Source organism: Canis lupus, chromosome 1 (genome assembly GCF_048164855.1).
Source record: "Canis lupus baileyi chromosome 1, mCanLup2.hap1, whole genome shotgun sequence".
In the NCBI taxonomy this organism is placed as follows: Eukaryota; Metazoa; Chordata; class Mammalia; order Carnivora; family Canidae; genus Canis; species Canis lupus.
This window is the reverse complement of record NC_132838.1, coordinates 34,838,747-34,862,923: the sequence shown is the minus strand read 5'-3', so window position 1 is coordinate 34,862,923 and position 24,177 is coordinate 34,838,747. Positions and strand designations below refer to the sequence as shown.

The following is a 24,177-nucleotide window of genomic DNA, read 5'->3' as shown; positions in this document are numbered from 1 at the left end:
TGCTGAGCAATCAAATTTACAAAAAGATTTGCGAGGTTTCTCACAAGATCCATGAATTTTTGAAATGAGTACAAATCACTTTACAGTAAATGAGAAACAGCTCAGTTAAGATAGAACAAAATAAACAGAAGAAAATGAGGCTTACAACAATCACCAATGAGAGTTAGTTTTTCTGGTCCACCTTTCTTGTCTTTAATTTTTATTAAAGGTAGTAAACCAAAAATACAGTAAGTCTACCATAAGGTTTTAGTTAAGAAGCAAAATCCAATGTACACATGAAAATACAACAAACAGGAAAAAGTGTATTCATTTTAATAGATGGAGGAAAGAAGCTCTCAAGGAAAACTGCTGCCAAACAAAGGAATAATAATTTGAATTTTAGAATGTATGTAGGGGCTGAAGAAGGGTGAAATGTAAGCTTTCACTTGAGCTAGGTGAAGTTTTTATTCTTTGCAGAAATTTCTTCTCCCACACATACCAAAGATTCTTAAGTACTGAAAATATCTGAACCACCATAATAATCCATATGTACTAATACTGAATATTACTTTCCTACTGGCAAAAATAAAACAAAACTTGCATCAACTAGAACAAAGAAGTTGTACTTTAGAAAACTATTATTTAATTCTTGACACACCTAGTAAAATCCTGAGAGTTATGAGGGCACTGGAATTCTATTTGTTGTGCCCTAGAACTATTAACTAGTATTTTTTCCAATTGGCAGAGTTTTTTTTTTCAGAGGTATAAGTGACTTGCAATTAAAAGCACAGATTTCAAGTGTCCTGTTCAATGAGTTTTGATAGATGTATTCATCTATATAATTATATCCCAACCAAACTTTGGAACAAATTCATCAACCCAGTGTATCTTCCTATGTCACTTTCCAGTCAGTTGCTCCCTGGAGGCAACAACTGTTCTGATATTTATTATTATGATTAGTTTTGCCTATCCTAGAACTCCATATAAATAAAATCACGAAGAATATACTTTATGTCCCTTCCTTGCTAAACATGTTTTACAGATCCCCATTCATGTTGCAAGGATCAGTAGTTCATTTCTTTTTTGCAGAGTACTGTTCTATTTTCTGAATATACCAAAATCTGCTTATCCGTTTGCATGTTGATGGACATTTGAAATTTCCCCAGTTTGGAACTATTATGAATAATGATATCATGAAATAGTTATGGGAGTTTTGTGAACAAATGTTTTAATTTCTTTTGGAAATTAAAACCCAACAGTAAAATTATTAAATCACGGTGTAGATGTGTGTTTGTAACTTTTTAAAGAAACTACTGAACAGCTTTCCAAAGCAGCTGTACAATTTTACACTTGCTCCAACAATCTATGAAAGTTCCAACTGTTCCACATCTTCACCACCACTAGAATTCTTCAGTCTTTTTAATTCTAGCTGGAGATGAAGCAGTATCTCCAGCTTTCAGGATGAGAGCACTACTGTTCAAACCAGTCTTCTTATGCAAGAACATTAATCAGTAGAATTAGATTAGGGAACTTTATATATGTATAACAAATGAGCATTGTATGTATACACTGTAATATACCAATATAAGGCCAAGAGGTTTTATAATCATATCCACGCACAAAACTATATAACATTCATACATAAAACTATAAAAACAGTGAGTATACATTGATTTTATACTATTATGAAATCTATCCATGTTATTGATAGAAACATAAAGATATGATGACAAAGGAAGCACCTGAATCTCAAGAACACAGTTTACTATCACTTTCTATTTATTTTTTAACTCAGACCATTGTTTAAAAAAAATCATACTAGTCATAGTTTGATGTCCCGCCCTTTTCAATTTCACTTGAATCTTGATCCCCCCATTTCACTAAACATTTAAAAAATTAAGTTAGAAATATGTATACCATATCATCATGTAAATATACCAGAATTTATCAAATCCCCTATTGTTGGATATTTAGGTATTGTTTAATATTTAGTAATTATAACAAATCCACAGCACGCATTGAAAGGGTATCTCTGGGATGCCTGGGTGGTGGCTCAGCAGTTGAGCATCCGCCTTTGGCTCAGAGTGTGATCCTGGAGTTCTGGGATCAAGTCCTGCATCGGGCTCTTGCAGGGAGCCTGCTTCTCCCTCTGCCTGTGTCTCTGTCTCTCTCTTTCTCTGTGACTCTCATGAATAAATAAATAAATCTTTAAAAAAACGTGTCTCTGACTACAAATGAACATGTCTGCAAAATTTAATTTCAGAGTTAGCATTTAACTCATGTTACTGATTGATCAAGTTAGCAGTGCCACTGATATCACACCAATGTTTGTCATTATCATCATTAGTTTAGATGCATTTTAAAAATAACTTGATGTCCTATTATGTGGATTTCAAGTTTAAATAAAACCCAATACAGGTTTGACTTTTTCAAATATGTTTCTCGGGCAGCCCCGGTGGTGCAGCGGTTTAGCACCGCCTGCAGCCCAGGGCGTGATCCCGGAGACCTGGGATCGAGTCCCACATTGGGCTCCCTGCATGGTGCCTGCTTCTCCCTCTGCCTGTGTCTCTGCCTCTCTCTCTCTAGCTGTGTTTCTATGAATAAATAAATAAAATCTTTAAAAAAATAAAATAAAATATGTTTCTCAAGGGCACACTTTTAAACAATACAGGATTCACTAGCATTTTTTTTTTAATTTTTATTTATCTACGATAGTCACAGAGAGAGAGAGAGAGAGGCAGAGACACAGGCAGAGGGAGAAGCAGGCTCCATGCACCGGGAGCCCGACGTGGGATTCGATCCCGGGTCTCCAGGATCGCGCCCTGGGCCAAAGGCAGGCGCCAAACCGCTGCGCCACCCAGGGAATCCCTCACTAGCATTTTTAACCTGAAATAGCACACATGTTTTCTGATTTTCTTTCTGACTAGGATTACTAACATTAATAATATGCTCAGAAGGTAGTATGGTCTTACTTTTGAAAAAATGACAAGATCCTCCTAATAACAAAGAAAGCAAAATTACACCTGTTAAATTTGATTAGATTGCAAATCTAATTTTTTGTGTCTATATGAATAACAAAATCAGAGTAGTTTATATATTCTGCCCTGAGAGCTAAAAGACTTCCAACCTATTTTTTTAAAAAAAGCCTAATGAACTGTATGTTTTTCCTGAACAAAACAGGAAGGTGTGATTTTTAGCACTACATTTTTATCTTATATATCTCTGCTTCTCACAAATGAGAGCTTTAAATGTAAATTCACCAAAACTCCCTAGTTCAAAATGATCTCAAATATAATTACAACAAAAATAAAGGTCACTGTAAAGTAAAGCCAGATACCCATACTGGACAATTATTAAAGACACTTTTTTTTTTTTTTTTTTAGTTTCACTGGAATCGATCACTCTGATATAAATACCCTAATAACGGCTTAAGATCCTAATGCCAGAAAATTTTAAGATATGATGGGAATATTGGAAAAGAAAGAAAGAGTAATGGAAAACAGAACCAAGTAGGCAAATCTGCATATAATTTTGATTTATATGAGAAAATGATTTAATTGAGATTAAATTAAATGATTTAATGAGAAAAAAAGAATATAAACTGACAGGAAGTCAGAGGCATGTAAAGGAACAATCTGAAGAATATGAAAAAATGCATGTGAAAGGTACCTTATAAAAGTTAAATGCAAACCACCTAATTCCTAAATCATTAGTTATCTCATTTTGTGACACAATTTCATCCTATAACACACTTTCTTTGAAGGGTTTTCTTATTCCCTTAATAGCAAACATGATTATAAAAAAATATTTTCCATCTATTTTACAAAATTCTTAAAACTAAAAAACCTTTGGAAAACATCAGACAACTCAGGAGATCTTTAGGGCTTTAGAAAACCATACATACTTGTTTAGACACAAACACACACACAAACCGATACTTGTCAATGCATCTCCAAAACAGAATTATCCATTTTTTAAGGGTGAGGAAGCCATAGATCCCAATGTATATTACTCTTTCAAGACATTCAAAAACGAAGGGAATAACAAATGAAAACAGTTGCCTAAGAAAACAAAAGGGTTGAAGGGAGGTGGGAAATTTTTGTTTGTTTTGAAAAGAAAAGATGTGAATATGTTTGTGAGCTAACTTGGGAAGGCATAAAGCAAGATAAAAGTTTAAGATAGTAAGTGATGATGAAGATAGCTGTGGAAAAGACTGACAAAGGGGAAAAAGAATAGCTGAAAGAATTTTAAGATAATAATCACCTTTTTTCCATTTTGAACAAAAGTAGATATTTTTAAAAAGAATAGAAGTATATATTTTAATAGTGATAAGATTAGTTTGGTCCTTAAAAAATGTATTTCCACAAGAAACACAGTCCTTGAAGCAAGTGTAAATAAACTATTCTAGTTATTGTACACATGTAGAGTGACTACTTTCTTCTTTTAGCACAAATAATTCTTTTAAAGTTTTATGAAATTTCCTCTCTCAAAGAGTTGGTCTCCTGCAAAGATTGGAGGGTTCACCATTAGTTTTTAAAACTTCACATAGCACCTATGCTACACATAAACTTCTCTTAAATAACTGAATATTTATCATATATATTATGTATGGATAGTTATAATATATGTAGAACAGATATTCATAACATCCATGGCTAAATCCTAATTATGCTTCACAAAAATATATAAATTCTTTACTTTCTGCACTCTTTCAATATTTAATTGAGGCCCTACTATTTGGCAGGCACTTGATAGGGGTACAACAAAACTAGGGAGCCAAGAAATTATAAATTAGACTGGATTCTATCCTGTAGGTAGGGAGAATCTTCAAGGCAATTTAATTAGGGCAGTGGTATGATTCCAACTATAATTTAACAGAAACACGACACAGGGAGATGACTTAGGAGCTCAATTAACACACCTGACAGAGATAAGCACCTTGGAGGTAACAGTTATGAAGATGAAGGTGACATTTCACAATTAAATATGGGTTTGAGCAAGAAAGAGAAGGCATCAAGGGTACTTGGCATTCTATTAATATCTCCCGCTTTCTGTTATGTGTATGGATGCTCTTCACCACTGGTGAGCAAAGTGAGGCTGCCATTTCTGGAGCAAAATGGTACAACAGAGAAGAAGCATAAACTACGGATTCAATAAACAAAAAACAGTTCTGCCCCTGAGTTACCAAACTACAAACTTCAGGAAGTCCTTAACCTCCATTCCCATCAGCATACATTTGTCATTACACAGGTCTTCCTGATTGTAGCTGATGGTGACAAGTCTCTCTCCCCTCCTGGGCTGGAAGTCCTTACTCAGCTTTGTGTGCCCAGTCCCAAGTGACATGTTTCACAGCCTGACTTCCCACTCACTTAACTTCATTCCTTACCCTCTTCTGCAGAGACCCTTCATTCTAGCAACAAGAAGTATTTATCCTTTCATAATCATTTTCAATGCATCTGTGGGTTTGCCTTTGGCCCCTCTTCCCCAATACTTCACTTCTCTATCGCCAAATCCATTTTCTGTTCTCCTGCTTTCTGTTCCAATCAGAGGGGACACTCGATGGGTAAAAACCACTCCCATGACTGCCTCAGATTTTACAGCCAGCCATACAATCTGCTTGCAGGAAAATCTCTTCAAATGTTTAGTGAGGAAGCAATACCATTTTGTGAATATTTTGTTCCTCACCTCTGGTAGAAGACACAGTTTTTTTGTTTTGTTTTGTTTTAAAGATTTCATGTATTTATTCATGAGAGACAGAGAGGCAGAAGCATAGGCAGAGGAGAAGCAAGCTCTCTGCAGGAAGCCCAATGCAGGACTTGATCCCAGGACCCCTGGATCATGATCTCAGCTAAAGGCAGACACTCAACCACTGAGCCACCCAGGCGTCCCAGAAGACACAGTTTCAACATTACTTCCTCCATGAAAATGTTTCTGAGTTCTCCTCTGCTATCCCTGGGTACCACCTTTGCAATCCTATTAGAACCACAGATTACAGTGCTTCCTACTTGTCTCATGTTAGGGTCCTCATCAGCAATGTCAAAAACTCCTTGACAGTAAGGACCACGATTTTGCCTGTTCTAACACATATCTGATATATATACAACACAACACTCAAATATTATATTATTATAACACAGCTCTCAGCTTTTAAATGCATCTAAAAGAAGCAATATTAACTCTACGTTCTTTATATGGTATTTAAATACCATAATGTCCTCATTAGTGTTTAACATACTTTAATAATACTAGAGGGAGGGGCAAGGCTCTGATGAAGACGACCTACCTCTTAAATTAGCTAGACTCACCACGCTAAGGGAATCAAAGGCCCAGAAGGGCAGCCTGGAAAGCAGTTTGATTCATTCACTACACATTCGCTGAAAACCTCCTCTGAGGCTACATGATCATGACAAGATCACAAGAAATGGTTGAAAATTCAGGAAGGATGTTCTTCTGAAGTAGTTACTAAAAGGGGCAGACCTCTCTCATACATGTGTGAGAGACATATAAGCAAGCCAGATGGTTAAGTCATGACAGTCCTAATCAAACACCAACAAAACCATCAAGGCTACCAAACTGGAAGCAAAGAAGTCCTATGTCAAATTATCAAAGGCTCCAAGAGAAAAACCACAAACTTTATTTTTTACTGAAACATTAGGATTTCATCAGTGCCATCACAGACATGCTATATAGGGTCAGGAGATTGCTAAAATCAGGTTACCATTTCTAAAGAGAGATGAGATTAGCAGTCCAAGTTATGAGCTAATATTGACCTGTGATGAGCCAGCAAGGAGACAACAGGTACACACAATCTGGTGAGGAGCATTCAGGAAGTGGTGGAGGCCACATTCCACAATGCCCAGTGCACATACTGAGTGCTCCTTCTCTCTAAAATACCTAACACCGAGACAGAAGATCTTTAAAAGTCTTGCTTCCCCCCCCATACCACCATTATTGAAGCCTACCGAAATCACTAGGACCAGAAAACTCTCATCCTGTGCCTTAAAATTCTGTTCAATAAAGCCAGTAATCTAGCAAAACTCTTATACTCAATAGGGGCCAGTATTAATTACACATATTTATGGCAAAAAAAAAAATAACGGAAGAAAAGAACTGTGGACGTGTTTAAAAGCAGTGATTAATATTCCCATTCTGACTATTTTCTTTGTTTTCAGCTCTGTAATTTCACTCTGATGATACTCTTTAAAGTTCCAACCAGGTAAGGAAATCTTAAAAAAGATCCTTTTGTCTGGAGATTTGGAAAAAGCACGAGCAGTAGCCCATTCCTGTAGCTTTGCCCTAACTAATAATAGTGATTAGAGTAATTTTATAATTAAAGAGAAGGGGAAAAAATCTGATTTGTAATTGACTTGGCACAATCTATCACCTGGGCTCTAGTGTGAACACATTTTTGCTTTTCTTTAAACTAGTGGCACCAAGCGTGAAGCAGATTACACTAGAGAAAGACATCTTTTTTGACTCCTAAGAGTTGATGTACTGAAGAAATTTAGTAACTTTGTAAAAACAGTGTATCCTTTCTAAACCACAAGTTTAAGATGCAGGTGATTTAGGAATGACTGTAAACTAAGACTATGTTATTTTCGCTGAGAGTTTTTTAGTTCTTTTAAAATAGTTAGAAAAGTTTATCTGAACTAGTGAAAGCCTCCACCCGTGTGCTGGCAAAAAGACCTTGTTTTCTTTTCAGGTGTTTTACTCTCCTAATATAGTGGAAGGGAAAGGATGTTTGTAATATTGTGACTTCACGCTCATTGTGGGATGAATGTATTTTCTCATCTAACTTCCATACTTCCCTCCCCTGCTGCCACATCCTCCTCCCCTGCTGCCACACCCTGCAAAATATATTTACTTATTAAATCTGAAATAAGTTTCTCTCTCTCTGGTTCATTTCCATTTTGTTCTTTTCCACATTCTTCACTTATGGAATCCTATGACATTGCAGTCATAGTAAGAATGGTATCAAAAAGCACATATTCTACTTGCTGAAAATAAAATGAAAACTCCTTAAAGAATGATTTATTTGAAAGTGGAGGAAAATTCTATATCTGCCAAAGTCTAGAGCTCCCCCAGTACTCTCCTGTCAAACACAGTGGCCTGCCCGATCTCCAGTTCAATATAAAAATTACCTGCTAAACTGAAAGGAAATGCATCCAGAAGAAATTTTTGAAGCAAGACAAAACTATGTGTACCTCAAAAAACTAGAGTGTACCACTCTCTCTCTCTCAAGTTGTAGACTGAAGAGAACTTCACGGTCTTTAGTACAAATTCTTTTTCAACTTTAAGATTCTTTGTTCATGTCCTGATTTTCAATGATGAGGAATTTGAAGGACAGCTGGTTTTATTTCTTGTCAATTAATTACTAGGAGAGTCATTTGGTAGAGTACCAAGTCAATCTTCTTATCTCTTCTCTGAGAAAATTTAGAATAAGTCTGTTATCACTTACAAATGACCACTCTTCAAATACCTGAAGGCCACTCTCTTACTCCAACTGACTTCATGATTCTAAAGTAAATGTGCCATTTCTCCTTTTTTTTTTTTTTAATTCAGCAGGATTTTTACTTAAAAAGAAAAAAAAGAAGTGTTACACGAAAGCAACCATATTGTGTCTGGCAAGGGGTTTGAGTCTACAGTGGCAGCCCACCCCCAAAGAGGCTTCCCAGAGCACAGCAGAGACAGATGTCCTAAAACATCCCCCAGACCACTTGAGACTCATCACCAAGCAGATCTGCTCCTGCTCCTGTTTACAATCTCTCTAAAGGATCATCTAAAGAAGATCATCTAAAGAATCATCTCTAAAGGATGCCTGGACAGCGTGACCTGACCAGGAAAGTGTAGGATATTCTACTGACAACCCCTCTCCCTAATGCCTTCTAAATGGGGTCAGTTTCATTAGTGGCCCTATCACACTGCTTCATCACTTGAAATTGTCACAGTGGTGACAAGTCATTGTCTTTCCACATTTATGTGATTGACTTTCTGACCCCAATATAAGATTTCATAGTTACCTACATTGAATTCAGATCATCTCAAAGGTACACAAAGGAAATTATCTGAGAAGATGCTTCAAGGAAATTTTTGTGTACAAATTTCTGGGGTTTGTTTATTCAGTCAAATTGGCTCCTCTAATCTCAGGTGTAGAATAAGAAAAGAGCCTTTTAGCTGATGGCTGCAGACAGTAATTTGAAGCATTTTGATCCTAACTGAAAAACAAACTTTACTACTATATAATTTTCTTAAATAGCCATTATTCTGGCTATTTTTTCACTTGATAAGAACCATTTGCTGGGTTGTAGGACAGTTCCACTTTTTGAGGAACCTCCGTACTCTTTTCTAGACGGCTGCATCAGTATGCATTCCCACCAACAGTGTGTGACAATTCCTTTTTCTCCACATCCTCACCAAGACGTATTGTTTCTTGGGTCTTTGATGTTAGCTATTCTGACAGATGTGAGGTGATATTGCAGTTTTTTTTTTTAAACATTTTTTTAATTTTTATTTATTTATGATAGTCACAGAGAGAGAGAGAGAGAGGCAGAGACATAGGCAGAGGGAGAAGCAGGCTCCATGCACCGAGAGCCCGATGTGGGATTTGATCCCAGGTCTCCAGGATCGCGCCCTGGGCCAAAGGCAGGCGCTAAACCGCTGCGCCACCCAGGGATCCCTCTTATTGCAGTTTTGATTTGCATTGCCCTGATGATGATTTATAGCAGTATTATTTACAATAGTTAAATTTTAGAAGCAGCCCAAGTGCCCACTGATAGATGAATGGATAACGAAAATGTAGTATGTATATACATGGTATGGTATGATATAAGGTATGTATATCACAAGATTTAGTATGTAGATCCAGGCAATGGAATATAATTGAGCCATAAAAAGGCATGAGATCTTGCCATCGGTAACCACATGGATGGAGCTACAGAGTATAATGAAATAAGTTAGTGAAATATAAGTGAAACAAGTGAGTCAAAGACAAATACCATATGATTTCATTCCTATGTGGAATTTAAGAAACAAAACAAATGAGCAAGGGGGGAAAAAGAGAGAGAGAGAGAAGCCAAGGAAGACTCTTAACCATTGAGAACAATGGTTACCAGAAAGGAAGTGGGTGAGGGATGGGTAAAATGGGTGATGGGGACTAAGGAGAACTCTTGTTTGTCCTGGTGAGCACTGGATGACATATGGAAGTGCTGAATCACTATATTGTACACATGAAACTAATATAACACCATGTTATACTAGTTAACCACACTGGAATTAGAGAAGAGAATATTTGGCACAACAGGAACCTTGTTTTTGAACTTTGAGACACATGAATATAAAATGGCCAAAAAAGCCTGGAAGACTTGTAAAAAGATGATTTTTCTATGCATTTGAAAGCCTTTTTGATCAAATATATGAAAAATATGCATAAGGTGATATGCCTAACACATAAATATAGATTGCAATGTAATTGATGCTCTAGAATAATTGCTCATTCTTTGATTATGAGAAAAACAAACAAACAGAAAGTACAGGATTGCTTCTGCCCAATTACCTACCTGCCTTCTAGAACTATGGTGTGCTCTGGGCTAGAAAGTACACAATTCAGGCCAGACTGTACTTTTAAGAACACTTCCCCTTTTAGCTATTGATGCATCATAGATATCAGAACAACACTGAGCTTTGAAATAGTCTGTTGGTATCACCAGTTTTTCAGGAGAGATGGGAGGCTCCTCCTTCAGTGCTCATGACTAAACCTATCTGTGTGGATATAGGCTCTTGGTTGCTTAGGAATTCATTGGCTCTTGGCTGTTTGTTTCCCATTCTACTTGAAGCAGTAACCTTCATTCTGCTTGAGATACCATCATTCATCTTCAGAGTCATGGAGTGTCATGCTACATAAAAAGAGGTTATATTTTGAAACACCTTTAAGAGATTCCTATTAAGTAAAGAAGAGTCAGAGTAACAGTTACATGTCTAACAGAAAATTATAACATTCATGTACTTCAACGGTCTCCCTGGCCATTTTTTAAATGTGGCTTTTAAAAAAATTATCAGGTTTTCTTTTTTTTTTCCCAAATTACTAAAGTAATATACCTTCACTGTAACAAGCAAATAATTCAGAACTGTATAAACTTCCATTGCCTTTCCCTTTCTCATTCCAACCTATGCTCTTGAGGATGACCCATTTTAAAACCTGATGTGTATCATTCCAAGTTTTACTATGATTTTTATATAATCTTAAACAAGCATATACATGTAAAACACATTCAAGTTTTGTAATACAACCTAGTACAAATCTGATATTATTCAGCGATTTGTTTTTTGACTTAACATTATCACCGACCTCTTTTAAAGCCAATATAGACAGTTTGACCACATTGTTTTGAATGACTGCATGATATTTCATACTATTAAAATAATTTATATAGCCATGCCCTTATTGAAGAACAATTAAAGTCTTTGCCACATGTTTGCTTATAGTTATAAGCAACTATAGTTATAGTTATAGTTAACATACCAGTACATATTTCTCTATATATTATGTTTTTTATTTATGTAAAATAGATAACCTACATGTGGGAGTCACGTATCAAAGAAAATACAAATTCTTAATTTTTAAAAAATGTTGTCTACTTATTCTCCCAAGGGACAGAGCCAACAGTGTTATTATGTGCCCTATCCCCAATAACTCTGATAAGACTGGATACAGATATTAGCAATGTTTCTAAATATTCTCAAGCTAGTGGATTAAAAAAATCATGTTTTATTGTATTAATTTGCACCTCTACGGGATTAGTTTAAATATTCAGCTATTATTTTGTTGTAGTTCCTATTGAAAGTTATATTCATCACTTGTCAAGAGACAATGACATTTTGTACATTCCTTTTTTAAATCCTGAAGGGCACAAATCTCTGTACTACTTGCTTTATAAATTCCCCATGAAACTATAATTGTTAACTTATCTACTAGAAGACCAAACCTTGCAATTCTATTACTTTAATTAAACAAAGATGTTATCCAAATTAAATTACAGGATTCTAATTTTTAATCATCTCAGCTAAGTGTCAGTCTTAACAATAAAAAGCGGTTTTGCCAAACCTCTACCTGAGCTATCTCAGCCAAATTACCAAAGTCTTAACAACCAAGGGAGCAACCAAAATCTATAGATTATCACTAAAGGGTAACATGGTAAGAGAGTGGCAAAGGGGTGCCTTTGGGGGACAGGAAGGCTTATATGAAGTGGTAATAATTAAGATCAGAGTGTCAAAAAAGAACCAGGTGTGAGCAGTTAGGAAGAAAAGGGGGTGAGGGAGGCATGGTCAAGAAAGAGATGGGGATCTCTGGGTGGCGCAGCAGTTTAGCGCCTGTCTTTGGCCCAGGGCGCGATCCTGGAGACCCGGGATCGAATCCCACATCGGGCTCCCGGTGCATGGAGCCTGCTCCTCCCTCTGCCTGTGTCTCTGCCTCTCTCTCTCTCTCTCTCTCTCTCTGTGACTATCATAAATAAATAAAAATTAAAAAAAAAAAGAAAGAGATGGACCAACATATCTAGAAAATTGTAAGGTGGGAGAGAACAGCAGGATATAGTAGGGTAGACTGTACAGATTGAAAACGAAGTGGATTTTGGGATAGGAGGTAGGAATCAAGAGTCTTATTTGCACCTGTGAAGTTTGAGGCCATTATATATCCAACTATAGATATGGATAAGCAATCCCAGAGGTGACTCCAGGGTCAAGGAAGAGGACAGGGCTGACAATACAGATTTAGGAGACATTGGCATCAGGATGCCATTAAAAGCCACTGGATTCCTTAAGGTCACATAGGGGTCATCGAGGGGTCACTCATGAAAATGTCAGAGAGTGCAAACATTGAGATACCACATCATAGTTAAGCATCAAATGTTCTCAAGAATAGTTATTCAAAATTACACTATGACTTAAAGATAAAACTTTGAAAAGCAGATATATATAAAGTTTTGATATGCATTATTTTAGGGAATCTCATACTGAGTTGTAAGGCAAAAATTTTATATTAAAATACCAATAATAATCCCCGAAGTACTTTTTGTGAGTTTAGACACTCATGGCTGAAGTAGTGGCATTCTGAGTGAGTCATTGCTTACAGGTATATAGATACATAGCATTCTGGGCTCATTAGTAAACACAGATTACCATCAGTCACAAAGCCTTACATGATGCACATAAAGTATTTGGTAATGAAAGAAATTCTTTAAAAAGATTTCTTGTATGAGACAGTAACTTAAAAACAGACGTAAGGACTTTGATTTCCATGACCTTGAGAATGAGTGCCCTCCTTAAATTCTGCAACCCAGGGGCTTCCCTGGCCCCACCCTAGTCCTAGCCAGTGCTGACTTCTTTTAATTAGTCTGAGAACATGTGTTTCATTTCATTGATTCAAGTGATTAAAATAATGATGTGGGTATTTCAATTAAAATGTTGACATCAAAAATAAAAAGTCTCAATTTAAACTCTGAAGAAGCCTCCAAAATCGACAAAGGCCATGACCTAACAAAAATGAAAGTAAATAGACCTCGACTAATTTTAATATCATAATTTATTATACATCATGTAATTGGTTCTTGGAGAGTCATTTTTGAAAGTTGAGAAAAAGTCTAATACTGGAACCTAGTTAATCCGATGTATATTTATTTTCAGTTCTCTTTACTTGTTTCTTTCCTCTTTTGGCAATGAAAGTAAAGAGTGGCTTTATCATGAAACTGAAACAAATACACAAAAGACTTCAAAGATCAGTTTTGTTTTGAAGCCATTAAACAAGTGCCAGGAATTTTCGAAGTTAGTAGCTGAAACTTTTAAAATACTTGATGGCTTGGAAAATCATACTTATATATTAAATACAAGTTGAATTTCTCAATCCATGAATAAATAGTTTTAGCAGATAATCTATTTTCATGATTCATTAAATTCAGGATTTTTAACATACAGATATATCATATATATGGAATGTATAAAATCTTGATTAAACCCCAAGTAATAAATACATAAGACTACCTGGGTAACAATTTATTCTAAAAACAAATATAATAAACGGAAAGAAACAGCAATTTAAAAAAGCAGGAAAACAAAATGGACTTCCATGAAATGCAATTTGCTCAGGAACAAAATCAGATAATCATGGAGAAACACTTCACTTTTAAATATCACTGACATTCTTCAGGTTCTGATAGGCTCATTCACATAATTAACTGTTTATAGAAAATTTAGCTTGCAACAATAGCTAAAAGGATCTTGTTTCAAAGTTCAGAAAAAAATTCTAATTACAAATATTTGATATTTTTACTCTAAAAATACAACTAAAATGAAATTTTTCATATCATTTTAAGCCAACTAAATAAACTTCATGGTCTAAATACTTAATTTCAAATTCTTGTCTTATGCTGCAACATGGTAAGAAAATCAGGATAAATACAAACAGCAAAGTCTATACTTTCCATAAGTAACTACATGAAAACTTGAAAAGTGAAAGAACTGAATACTGTATATTTATTCAATAGTAGAATAGCTAGCACATTTTTAATGTCAGACATGTAGCTATCTCATCATTCCATATGGTTGGATAAATAAATAAAGCTAATAGAAATGCAGCAAAGATTAAAGAAATAGACTCGTCAGAAAACAGAACAATGATCAAAATAATAGTATTCACATGAAAGTCAGAGAGGCCATGGACAGTAAAAGTCTGTAAGGACAGAAGCAGAAAAAAGACAAGAAATAAAGTTGACTTAAGTAAGTAGCACAGTTGTACTGAAGGCAATGCTATCACTATTAAATTCAGGATTTGAAAGAGAAAAAGTCTTACTTACCTGAAAGTGGAACATACACAACACATAAAGCAAATAAGAACAAAAGAGAATGTGGCTTCCATTTCCAATGACAGTTCCACATTTGATCTGAGTGAAACATCCTGCAACAGAAGAAAGCAACCATCAGGACACTCAGTATTCACTAAAGTGTTAGGACAATAATAGTCAAAGTGTAGGTTTTCAGCAGAGATTGGAAAACAGAAATCGTTTTCAACCTTGCTTCCAAATAAAGGAGGAACTTTAGAGATGATAAACCAAATCACCTCTTTTAGCTAATTAGGCAAAAGAAAAAAAGAAATTCACGCATGTCATTTGCACTTGCTGGCACCTTCCTTATCAGAGTCTAGGTATAATAGGTGATTTCCCAATGAAGACGGGGAAAAATTCAGATAATTCAAGTTCATTTATTAAAAAATAAAGCAATTTCAGCTTCAACCTTCAGCATCACGAGCCATATGCCCATCTAGATGGCAAGAGGATTTTATATCAATCTCTTCTAGAATCTTCCAAAAATTTAGACTTAAAGGAAATGTTTTCATTTTATAACATCTGCTGCTTTACAAATGGAAACAGTTAAGATAAATTTTCCAATCATGCGCTTTCCCCTAAGAAAAAGCAACGAAGCACTAATATGCAAAAAAGAATAATTTCCTTATAAATAACAATAGCTTTCAATGTTTTTAAATGCCGAGTAAACACCAAGCATTATAGAAACTAGTATATGGCATTACGTGGAGGGTTGCTGCTTTGAAAATTCTCAAATAACTATCCATACAATGGTCTGATCTTTAAACTTAAAATTGTACCTAATGATATTTTAGATAGGAACATCCACATTATCTTGGCTTCAAACAGTGGTAATGATACCTCGCATTGACTTAACCTCATCAAAACAGGTAAGCCTGTGAATGGGGCAGCAAGTATAAAGGTCAATCATCAGAAGGTCCATACAGGGACCCGTAAGCATGAGAGCCATCAGGCAGGAAGATGGTAAGAAATCTCCAGATCCTAAAAATCTCCAACTATGGGAGTTACCATAGTTCCAGGTGATAACTGAGAGTCTTTTTATTTCTAAAAAGAGAAACAACTAATAAGATACTGTAGGATCAGAGTAATACCTTTTTTACCTGAAGGTTGCTTACCTGGAGTAAAATATGTAACACTAAACACAAAACTAGAAAAGTAGGAAAGGGAATACTCAGACAAGCAAAAATAGTCATCAAATGATTCCTGCACTTGCCTCAAGCCTTCATTTCCAATCTATCCTTTACTGTCAGAGACCACCTAAGCAGCAGAGACCAAGCTCTAGAGTCGACAAGAGAGTCACTGCTATTTGTGAGCTATGCCACCCTTGGGTAATTTCCTTGACTACCCTGCACCTCCTATTTTTCACCTGCAAAATAGAAATGGCAATTGAACCTAATCCATAGAGTTGCTGGATGATTAAATCAGATCACATCTTTTAAGAAAGTGCCTGACACTCAGCAATTGCTCAACAAATATTAGATGTTATTGGGGCACCTGGGTAGCTCAGATGGTTGAGCATCTGCCTTCAACTCAGCTCAGGTCACGATCCTAGGGTCCTGGGATGGAGCCCAGCATCAGGCTCCCTATGCAGCGGGGAGTCTGCTTCTCCTTCTCCGTCTCCCTTTTGCCCTGCTCTATTTTTTTCTCTCTCTCAAATGAATAAATAAAATCTTTAAAAAAAATATTAGCTGTTATTATTGCTACTACCATTCCAGTATAATTGTGGTTATTCTGTCCACAATAAAATCAAAAGAAAAGGCTTAAACAAGAACAGACAATAGGATGTCATAAACCAACACCCATCAGTTGAGTTTGGGACTACTTCTGTATCACCTTGGAACAGAAACGGGAAAGGATGATTCATGTCTGCCATGAATGCAGAAATTTTGAGTACTGTCTGACATGCATGCCATGTTTTTATATTCGCTCAACTAGAAGTTCTAGCATCACACAGCTCCTAATGGAAATTCTAAACTGGCAAAGCTTAAGACCTGAAGAGTATTTTTCTGAATGGAAGGTAGGTCTTAAAACACATTTATCCAAAATAATTGAAATTTAAAGCAATGTTACTACTTATGAGAAGCAACATGCCACTGTACATCATAATAATATATAATAATGATGGATGTGAGCTCTGGAATAGCAAAATTACAACCTGGTGCCTCTATTTATTGTGTGACTTCACAGGCAAGTACTTTAAACTCTGGACTATTTCCTCTTCTGTAAATAGGATACCATCCATCAAAAAGATAGAGATAATACTACATGGCACTTAGTAAAAGCTTTAAAAGGGTAGATGATAGACTGCTGTTACATGGAAAGTTCACTCATTTGGAAGGATGGATCCATTTCCCACTGATGTTGGATGAATGAGGTGTTTCCCATTCATGCCATGGATGAATGAGTATGCTCCTAAACTGAGGCCCAGGAAACCGAGGGGCAGACCAATCAAACTTGGCTGCCTGCTATACCACACACAGTCAGGAGTGTCATCAGCCTGAGAGAACTCCCAGTTTCCTAACCTTTGCGGCATATGACAATTTTCCTTTATCAGTATGGGAATAATGGTCTCCTCTTAGACTTATGTACTCTCTAAACAATCCTCAAGGAATCATGTTTGTTAGCTTTGGCAACATTCAATACTATTTATTTCATCATGCAACTTTGTTTTGCTACAACAGGTTCTGACATTTAGGGATTCCATAATCAATCCTGAAGCTGTTTTACAAAATCTGCCTGTAATTCTTTCAGACAAGAGCTGCAAACGATGATCTGGGGCTTCATGTGTTCTGGTTCTCAAGACTCCATCACTTTGTATTGAAAAGGAACCCAGGATAGGACAAGTACTTAGAACCAAACTTAAACCACATGGCAAGTCAACTTTCATCCAGTTTACTGTTTACTGAAGAACAGAAACAAATAAAGTAAGAATAGAACAGAGGAAGGAAAGCACTGTGTGTCTTCTCAGGGGATCACTTAGCAAAGACACATCCTTGAGATTCAAACAACTTTCTCACAAGAACGGAAAATCCTGAACAGGGTTACTAAGGTTCTAAATGGGAACTACAAAAAACATAATCCTGTATTACTTGAATTGTAGCCTCAAAGTTCTAAAGAGAGAAAGAACTTTTTTTTTTTTTAAAGTAAAAGAGAGCCATCCATGGACTTCTACCACCTGAAAAGAATCTAAAAATTATGCAACAAAACCTATCACTTCACAGGCAAAAACAATACATTAAACCACTTGCCAACTGGGTCACCTGGCTTCCTAGTCACTTGTTCTTTTTGAGAACCAAGCTACCTCTACTGCAAACCTGCTCCCCTTTTCAAACTGCATAGGTGACAAAATACAACATGCTTAAGTCCTATTTCAGGAGCTTTAGAACTTAACCCTTCCACAGGAATTGTTTTAACGTCAATGCTCCCCTTGTAAATGTGATTTAAACCAGATATTATCAGGACTCCTTTGGCTCAGGGCGTGATCGTAGAATCCTGGAATGGAGTCTCACATTGGGCTTCCTTCATGGAGCCTGCTTCTCCCTCTGCCTATGTCTCTGCCTCTCTCTGTGTCTCTCATAAATAAATAAAACATTAAAAAAAATAAAATAAAAATAAATAAACCAAACATATCACTGAAATAGTCTGTAATCTAGACAACCTACCTACTATCTTGCACCTCTTTACTCCTGCCGGATCCCTTAAAAGTCAAATTTAAAGAGAACTTAGTGAAGAAACTTTGAAATCAGTTGAGTAATTGACATGGCACTAATTCTATTATTAACCACAGTGGTCAGAATTACTTCATTCCTCATATCCCAAACGTATTCATTTTTGTTTTTTTCAAAGATTTTATTTATTCATTCATGAGAGACAGAGAGAGAGAGAGAGAGAGAGAGAGGCAGAGTCACAGGCAGAGGGAGAAGCAGGCTCCATGCAGGAAGCCTGATGTGGGACTTGATCCTGGGACTCCAGGATCATGCCACAGGCCAAAGGCAGGTGCTAAACTGCTGAGCCACCCAGGGATTCCCCCCCCCCAAACATATATTTATGTTAAAATTGTCACCAAGGGGCATGAGGAGTGGCAGCGAGAGTACCATAATTCTTCTAGAGTGAAAAGAATGTAATTTGGTTTATTCAAGTCTGTGCTCACAATTGTATTTCTTCTTCTGGTTAAAGATCATGTTCCTGAGCTCAAGCAATGAATAAGAGAAAGTGCTATTCTATTACTCAATTCAAGTTATTTTATTAAGTTGTGTTCACCCCCACTTCGAAAAGGTAAAAAGGTTTATTCTTCAAATCTGTACACATCTTGACCCTTATTTGAGCAGAAATAGCCACTGTTCCATGACTGGTACCACAGGTGAAATTAAAAGGCAACCCTGAGAAACACACCTGAGTACATGTAAAACTGGGAATGTCTGAAAAAGAATACTGTCTCAGTATTCTGGTTGTGGTATTGTACCACAGTTTGCAAAATGTTATCCCCGAGAGAAACTGAGTAAAGGGCATGGGATCTCTACCATTTCTTCCGACTGCACATAAATCAACAAACATCTCAATAAAATTTTCAACTAAAAAAGTAAAGCCTGAAGCCATGATGTATATAATTTACTTAATGTGAGTCAGGAAAAATACTGTGTGCATCTACTGAGAGTAGTGGGTGGAGGGAAGAAGGATGGAAAATAAAACAAATGGGGTAAACCTTTACATTAAGTGATTCTGTGTAAAGTATAAACAGGTGTTCTTTGTATCATTCTTGAAACTTTTCTGTAGGTTTAAAGTTATTTATAAATAAATTTCCACACACCCATCCAATTTACACTGAGGTGTATCAATGTTTATATCATGATACTCCCATCACTATTATTGTTTCCTCATCACCAGTTTTACAGAAGTACCATCTCATTTGGATTTCCTTTATTTGGGTTGGCATGTTCATCATTTTTGTAGTTTCTATTATAATAGAAATATTTTTCTTACTAATTTGTGATTTCTTTTTACCAATGCTAAGCCCTTGTCATATTTGCTACCAATGTTTTAAACACAGTAATTCTGAAGTTTTCCTCAAGGCATTCTAAATAATTCCATCCTGAGTAATGCTTTAAGGGAAAGTAAGAGGATACTCAGGTAACCATGCTTAAGTTTTATTGGCGTTTTTAGTTACCACTGCAAAGTCCTTTTGATGTCTTCACGCCAGCCACCCAGTATGCATCGCAATGCCATCCAATGTAGATAGTGTAATAATGGCATCCAAACAGAAAGGAAATGGAAGGATACGTTTTTGTTTTTTTTTTTTTTTTGCCTCAGCATGCCACACACATTGAACAAAGTCTTCTTCTATTTAGTCTAAAGTCTAAATTGTCTCTAGAAAGTTTTAATCATCCCATCAGAAATGTAAACTCCATAAGAGATGGGCAGTTAGAAAACGGTCAAGTTTAAGGAAGTGGTTGTCAGTTTATTTTTAATGTATAAACTGATTCTCTTTCAAATCATTATTTCCAGAAATCAGAGTGACGTGTCCAGTTAGGCAGTAAAACTACAAGCTTCTAATATTTCCCATAAGCCAAGAGACAATAGCCTCTTTCACCATTCATATTGGAAAAGCACAATGTCATGTAATTTATATAAGCCATAAATGGAACGAACGGGAGCTCCATGAAGCTTGAGACCAGCTAACAGGAGCCTTGCTAAATCTATTAAATATGTAGTCACTATAACTCCAAGTATATTTATAAAATCTGTAATTTCATAACTTGAGTGTCACAACATAGTAATACTTTCACCGCAAAGAACAGGCAGAAAATATCTTAGTTTGTATGCCTGAACCCATTAAGATTTAAATTTAAAAGATAACAGAGTTTGTGTTCCACATTGTAACATTTTTCAGTAAGATACTATGAATATTTACTTTGGAAAGATTAGTATTATTTCCATTTATTCTAACACACTAATATCTTAAAAGAATCAGATCATCTTAAGCCATTCCATGTGAATCATAAACAGCAAAATGGTAAAAGAAACAGCTATAATCTGGCAAGAAATGGAAAAACTTTCAGTCCAAAAAGCTCAATAAACTCAAATCAGGATACTAAACTTTATATTTTATGTGATTAAATATTCGTATCTTTATATGACAGAAGTTTTAATCATATGCAATTCAAATGAGCTACATAAATTAATTACATAATGAGGAAATCTGTACATTACCTGCTGTTCAGGTCCACATATTTTATTTTAAAAATTGGTATGCACACTTGTTTTCATTTCCCATAAGATCTAAATTACCTAGGAAAGCTGAAAGGAAGCTAGGCGAATATCTGCTGTTAAAAACCTTACTATACTTTCAGGAAAAACTGATGTTTAAAACAAATTCACATTCATTCAAAATGTGCCGCCTGCATATGAGAACAAGTCTTATGTGGGGCTGTTGGCTGTATCCCAAGGTAAATTAGTTCAGGTTATACCTTGCTGATTCCAACGGGCATAAATGAAACCTTAAAACTCACAGGTGTGGGATTACTTCACATGCAATTCTAGCAAAAATAAGTAGTTCTTTTCTAATTATACTGCTCACTACCAGGAACAGAAGGGCAGAGTGCTAGGCTTGCAGTGGGCACTACTCTTCCTGTTTTAAAACTGTGTGCTGGGTGGGGAGAAGAGGAGACACTGGGAGGAAGGGAAAGACAGGGCCTGAGGCGCAAGTCTTCCCAGGTATGAAGCTGAAAGAGGAGATTTTAATGAAAATACTTAAGGATCCAGTAGCTGGGGGAGGGAGGGGCAATAAGAATTTCTAGAAACACTTGTATTCTTGTGGAAGGGAGCAAAATGTCTGTCAGGGTATCTGCGCAAGAGTAAAGAAAACACCAGAGCGAACGTTACATATTACAAGAAAATTAACTTCTGCATTGGCCGCAAAAACAGGCCCTTTTTAGAACAATCCTTCTCTTTGCATTCTGGATGTGCTCAGTGGCCCTTTCTCAGGGTAGCCCTGAGGAATCTCACCGCTTCCATGGTCACTCCATTAAATCAGAACCTTTGGGACTTCTCTGACCATTCCTACCCCTACGTCCCCCACCTCTAATTCAAGGCAAGTCGCTTCCCAGGCCCCATCCCGTAAAATGACAGAGTCCTTCATTACTCATTAATCTACAAAATACAACCAAGAAACTTCTCTGCGCGCTTCTTTCTTTCTTTCTTTCTTTCTTTCTTTCTTTCTTTCTTTCTTTCTTTCTTTCTTTTCTTTCTTTTTTTCTCTTCTTAAACCATTCAAATAACTCAAAGATGCAAGAATAACTTCTACAGTCGGGGGTGACAATGTGTAAAGTCAACATTTTCTCGGGATACCAGTACCTTCCAAGCCCCCCGGTGCTGATCCAGGATCGCTCTTTCTTGGCAGGGCGAGGCCCCTGGATGGAGGAGCCGTGCCTGTTAGCCCTTGTTTGATTTGACTCGAAAACACGTTTTCCCCATTCTTGAAGCCCTGCCCTTTTTTTTTTTTTTTTTTTTAATGCTTTCCACCGCCCAAATGTGAGGTTTACCTCTCCCTGGAAGAAAAAAAAAAAAAAAGCCAGCCGCACACACATGCCACAGCTCCGCCTGGCAGGACCTGCTCGCTCCTCCGCGCCTCGGGGTCAAACTGAAGACAAACCGGTTTATTCTGTCGATGCAGTCCTTACAAAATCATTTAGTGGAGGGAGGTGGGGGCGCGGGGGGTGGATGCAGGTAAAGGTGTGAAGGAGTTCTCAGCCGCAAGGTGAGACTTACATGCTGGCATCACTGCGCTGAGGTCGCCGGGGCCGCGCAGTCGGGTCCGCGGCCTCCCGGCTCCGCTGCTCGCGTCCCCCCGGACCCGGCGCCCGGGCGCCGCCGGCCCGCCCGCCCCTCCTTCACGCGCCTCCCCGGCGGGTCCCCCGCGGGTCCCCGGCTGGGGCGGCGCAAGGTGGAAGGCCCCGCGGCCGGGTTCGAGCGCCGATCCCCGCGGCCGGGGCCGGGCGGGGCGGCAGGTTCCTCCTCGCAGGCAAGTCGGAGAAAAGTTAGGGCGACAGGGCGAGGGCGACAGGGCGAGGGCGAGGGCGAGGGCGACCGCGGGGCGCCGGGGCGCTCGAGCGCTCTGGGCCGGGCGGGGTGGAGGGCTCTGACCCCGCGACTCGCGGGCGGCGCACGTGGTCGCGCTCCGTGGCCTCGCCCCCCGCCCCCTCCCCCTCCCCCGCCCCCTTCCCGCCCCCGCCCCCAGCCCGCGGGCTCCCGCCGCGCCCTGCGCCCGGGCCGGGGGCTCAGGTGGCTGCCCCGGCGGCGCGCGGCGTCTGGCCCGGCCCGGCCCGGCCCGGCGCTCCGCCGCCCCCCGCCCCCGCCCCCGCCCCCGCCCCCCGAGCGCGGCCGCCCCACCCAGGATCGCCCGGCCCGGGGCCGAAAGAAGTGTGACCGCGGGGCGGGGGAGGCGCGCCCCACGACGGGCAGCCGGCGGGCGCGGCGGGGGCAGCCCCGAGGTCGGCGGGAAGGGAGCCGGGGGCGCGGGGGCGCGGGGGCGCGGGGGGCGCGGGGGGCACCTCCTCCCTCCTCCCCCCTCCTCCTCCCCCGGCCCGCCGCCGCCTCGCCGCGCTGGGCTTCTCGGGTCCTGTCCCGTCCCTTCCCTTCCCTGCTCTCTTCCCTTTCTGTCTTCTCTGCCCCTCTCTCCTCTCTGCTCTCTTTCTTCCTTCTTTTGTTCCGCTTCCTAAAAATTGGAGCGAAGGGGGGGGTCCGTCTGCTCCCCGGCGTCCTCGGCCCTCGGTCGCCGCGCCTGGGGGGAGCTGGTGCTCTGCGGCCGCACCTTCCCCACGCGGAGCGCCAGGGCCGGGCCGGGACGCGCCGCGCCCCCCGCAGATGCACCTGCCACCTGCTCCCCCTCATCCGCCGACACCCATAGTTCCATAAATCGATATTCACCCTTTTGCCTTGGAGTTCCGTCGTCTTCACTAAATGCCTCTAAATGCCGCCACGGAGTGCTGATCCTTAAAAACCTTTGCCATTGCCTCTAGTTTGAGCTGTTCACGTCCCATCCAGAAAGAAGTATTGGAAGGGGAGGTGGGTCCTGCGATATGAGAGGAAGCAGACTCGGGGGTGGGGGCGGGTGCTGCCCGTGGGTGCAGAGGGATTCAGTGAAAGCAAAACTTGGTAGGACTAGTGACAAACTTGGTTGACAGTTTTGATTGAGACCGTCCTACCAGAGCCCTATTACTTCACTGGGACTGAGAGCTAGGACTAGATAAGTTGCGCTTTCTTTTAAAATCGGCACCATTAAAAAAAAAAAAAAATGGGGGGGATATTACCAGGGGGCTGGGAAAATGTTCAT

At 38.8% G+C, this 24,177-nt stretch overlaps 1 protein-coding gene across 6 annotated transcripts in view; it reads right to left on the bottom strand.

Moving 5' to 3' along the window:
• The window catches only part of ADGRG6 (adhesion G protein-coupled receptor G6), a 145,200-nt gene extending 121,263 nt beyond the window's left edge, over window positions 1-23,937 (bottom strand). For 4 of the 6 annotated variants that reach the window (XM_072825868.1, XM_072825877.1, XM_072825879.1 and 1 more), the window contains exons 1-2: window positions 22,200-22,538; window positions 14,823-14,923 (exon numbers count right to left, since the gene is read on the bottom strand). In XM_072825868.1, coding sequence (XP_072681969.1) covers window positions 14,823-14,923; window positions 22,200-22,432 — 334 coding nt within the window. In that variant the 5' untranslated portion in view covers window positions 22,433-22,538. Of the gene's footprint in view, window positions 1-14,822; window positions 14,924-22,199; window positions 22,539-22,613; window positions 22,980-23,771 lie in introns of those variants that run through there. The other 2 variants (XM_072825892.1, XM_072825884.1) reach the window with 2 other exon arrangements.
• Between the last annotated feature and the right edge of the window lie 240 nt (window positions 23,938-24,177).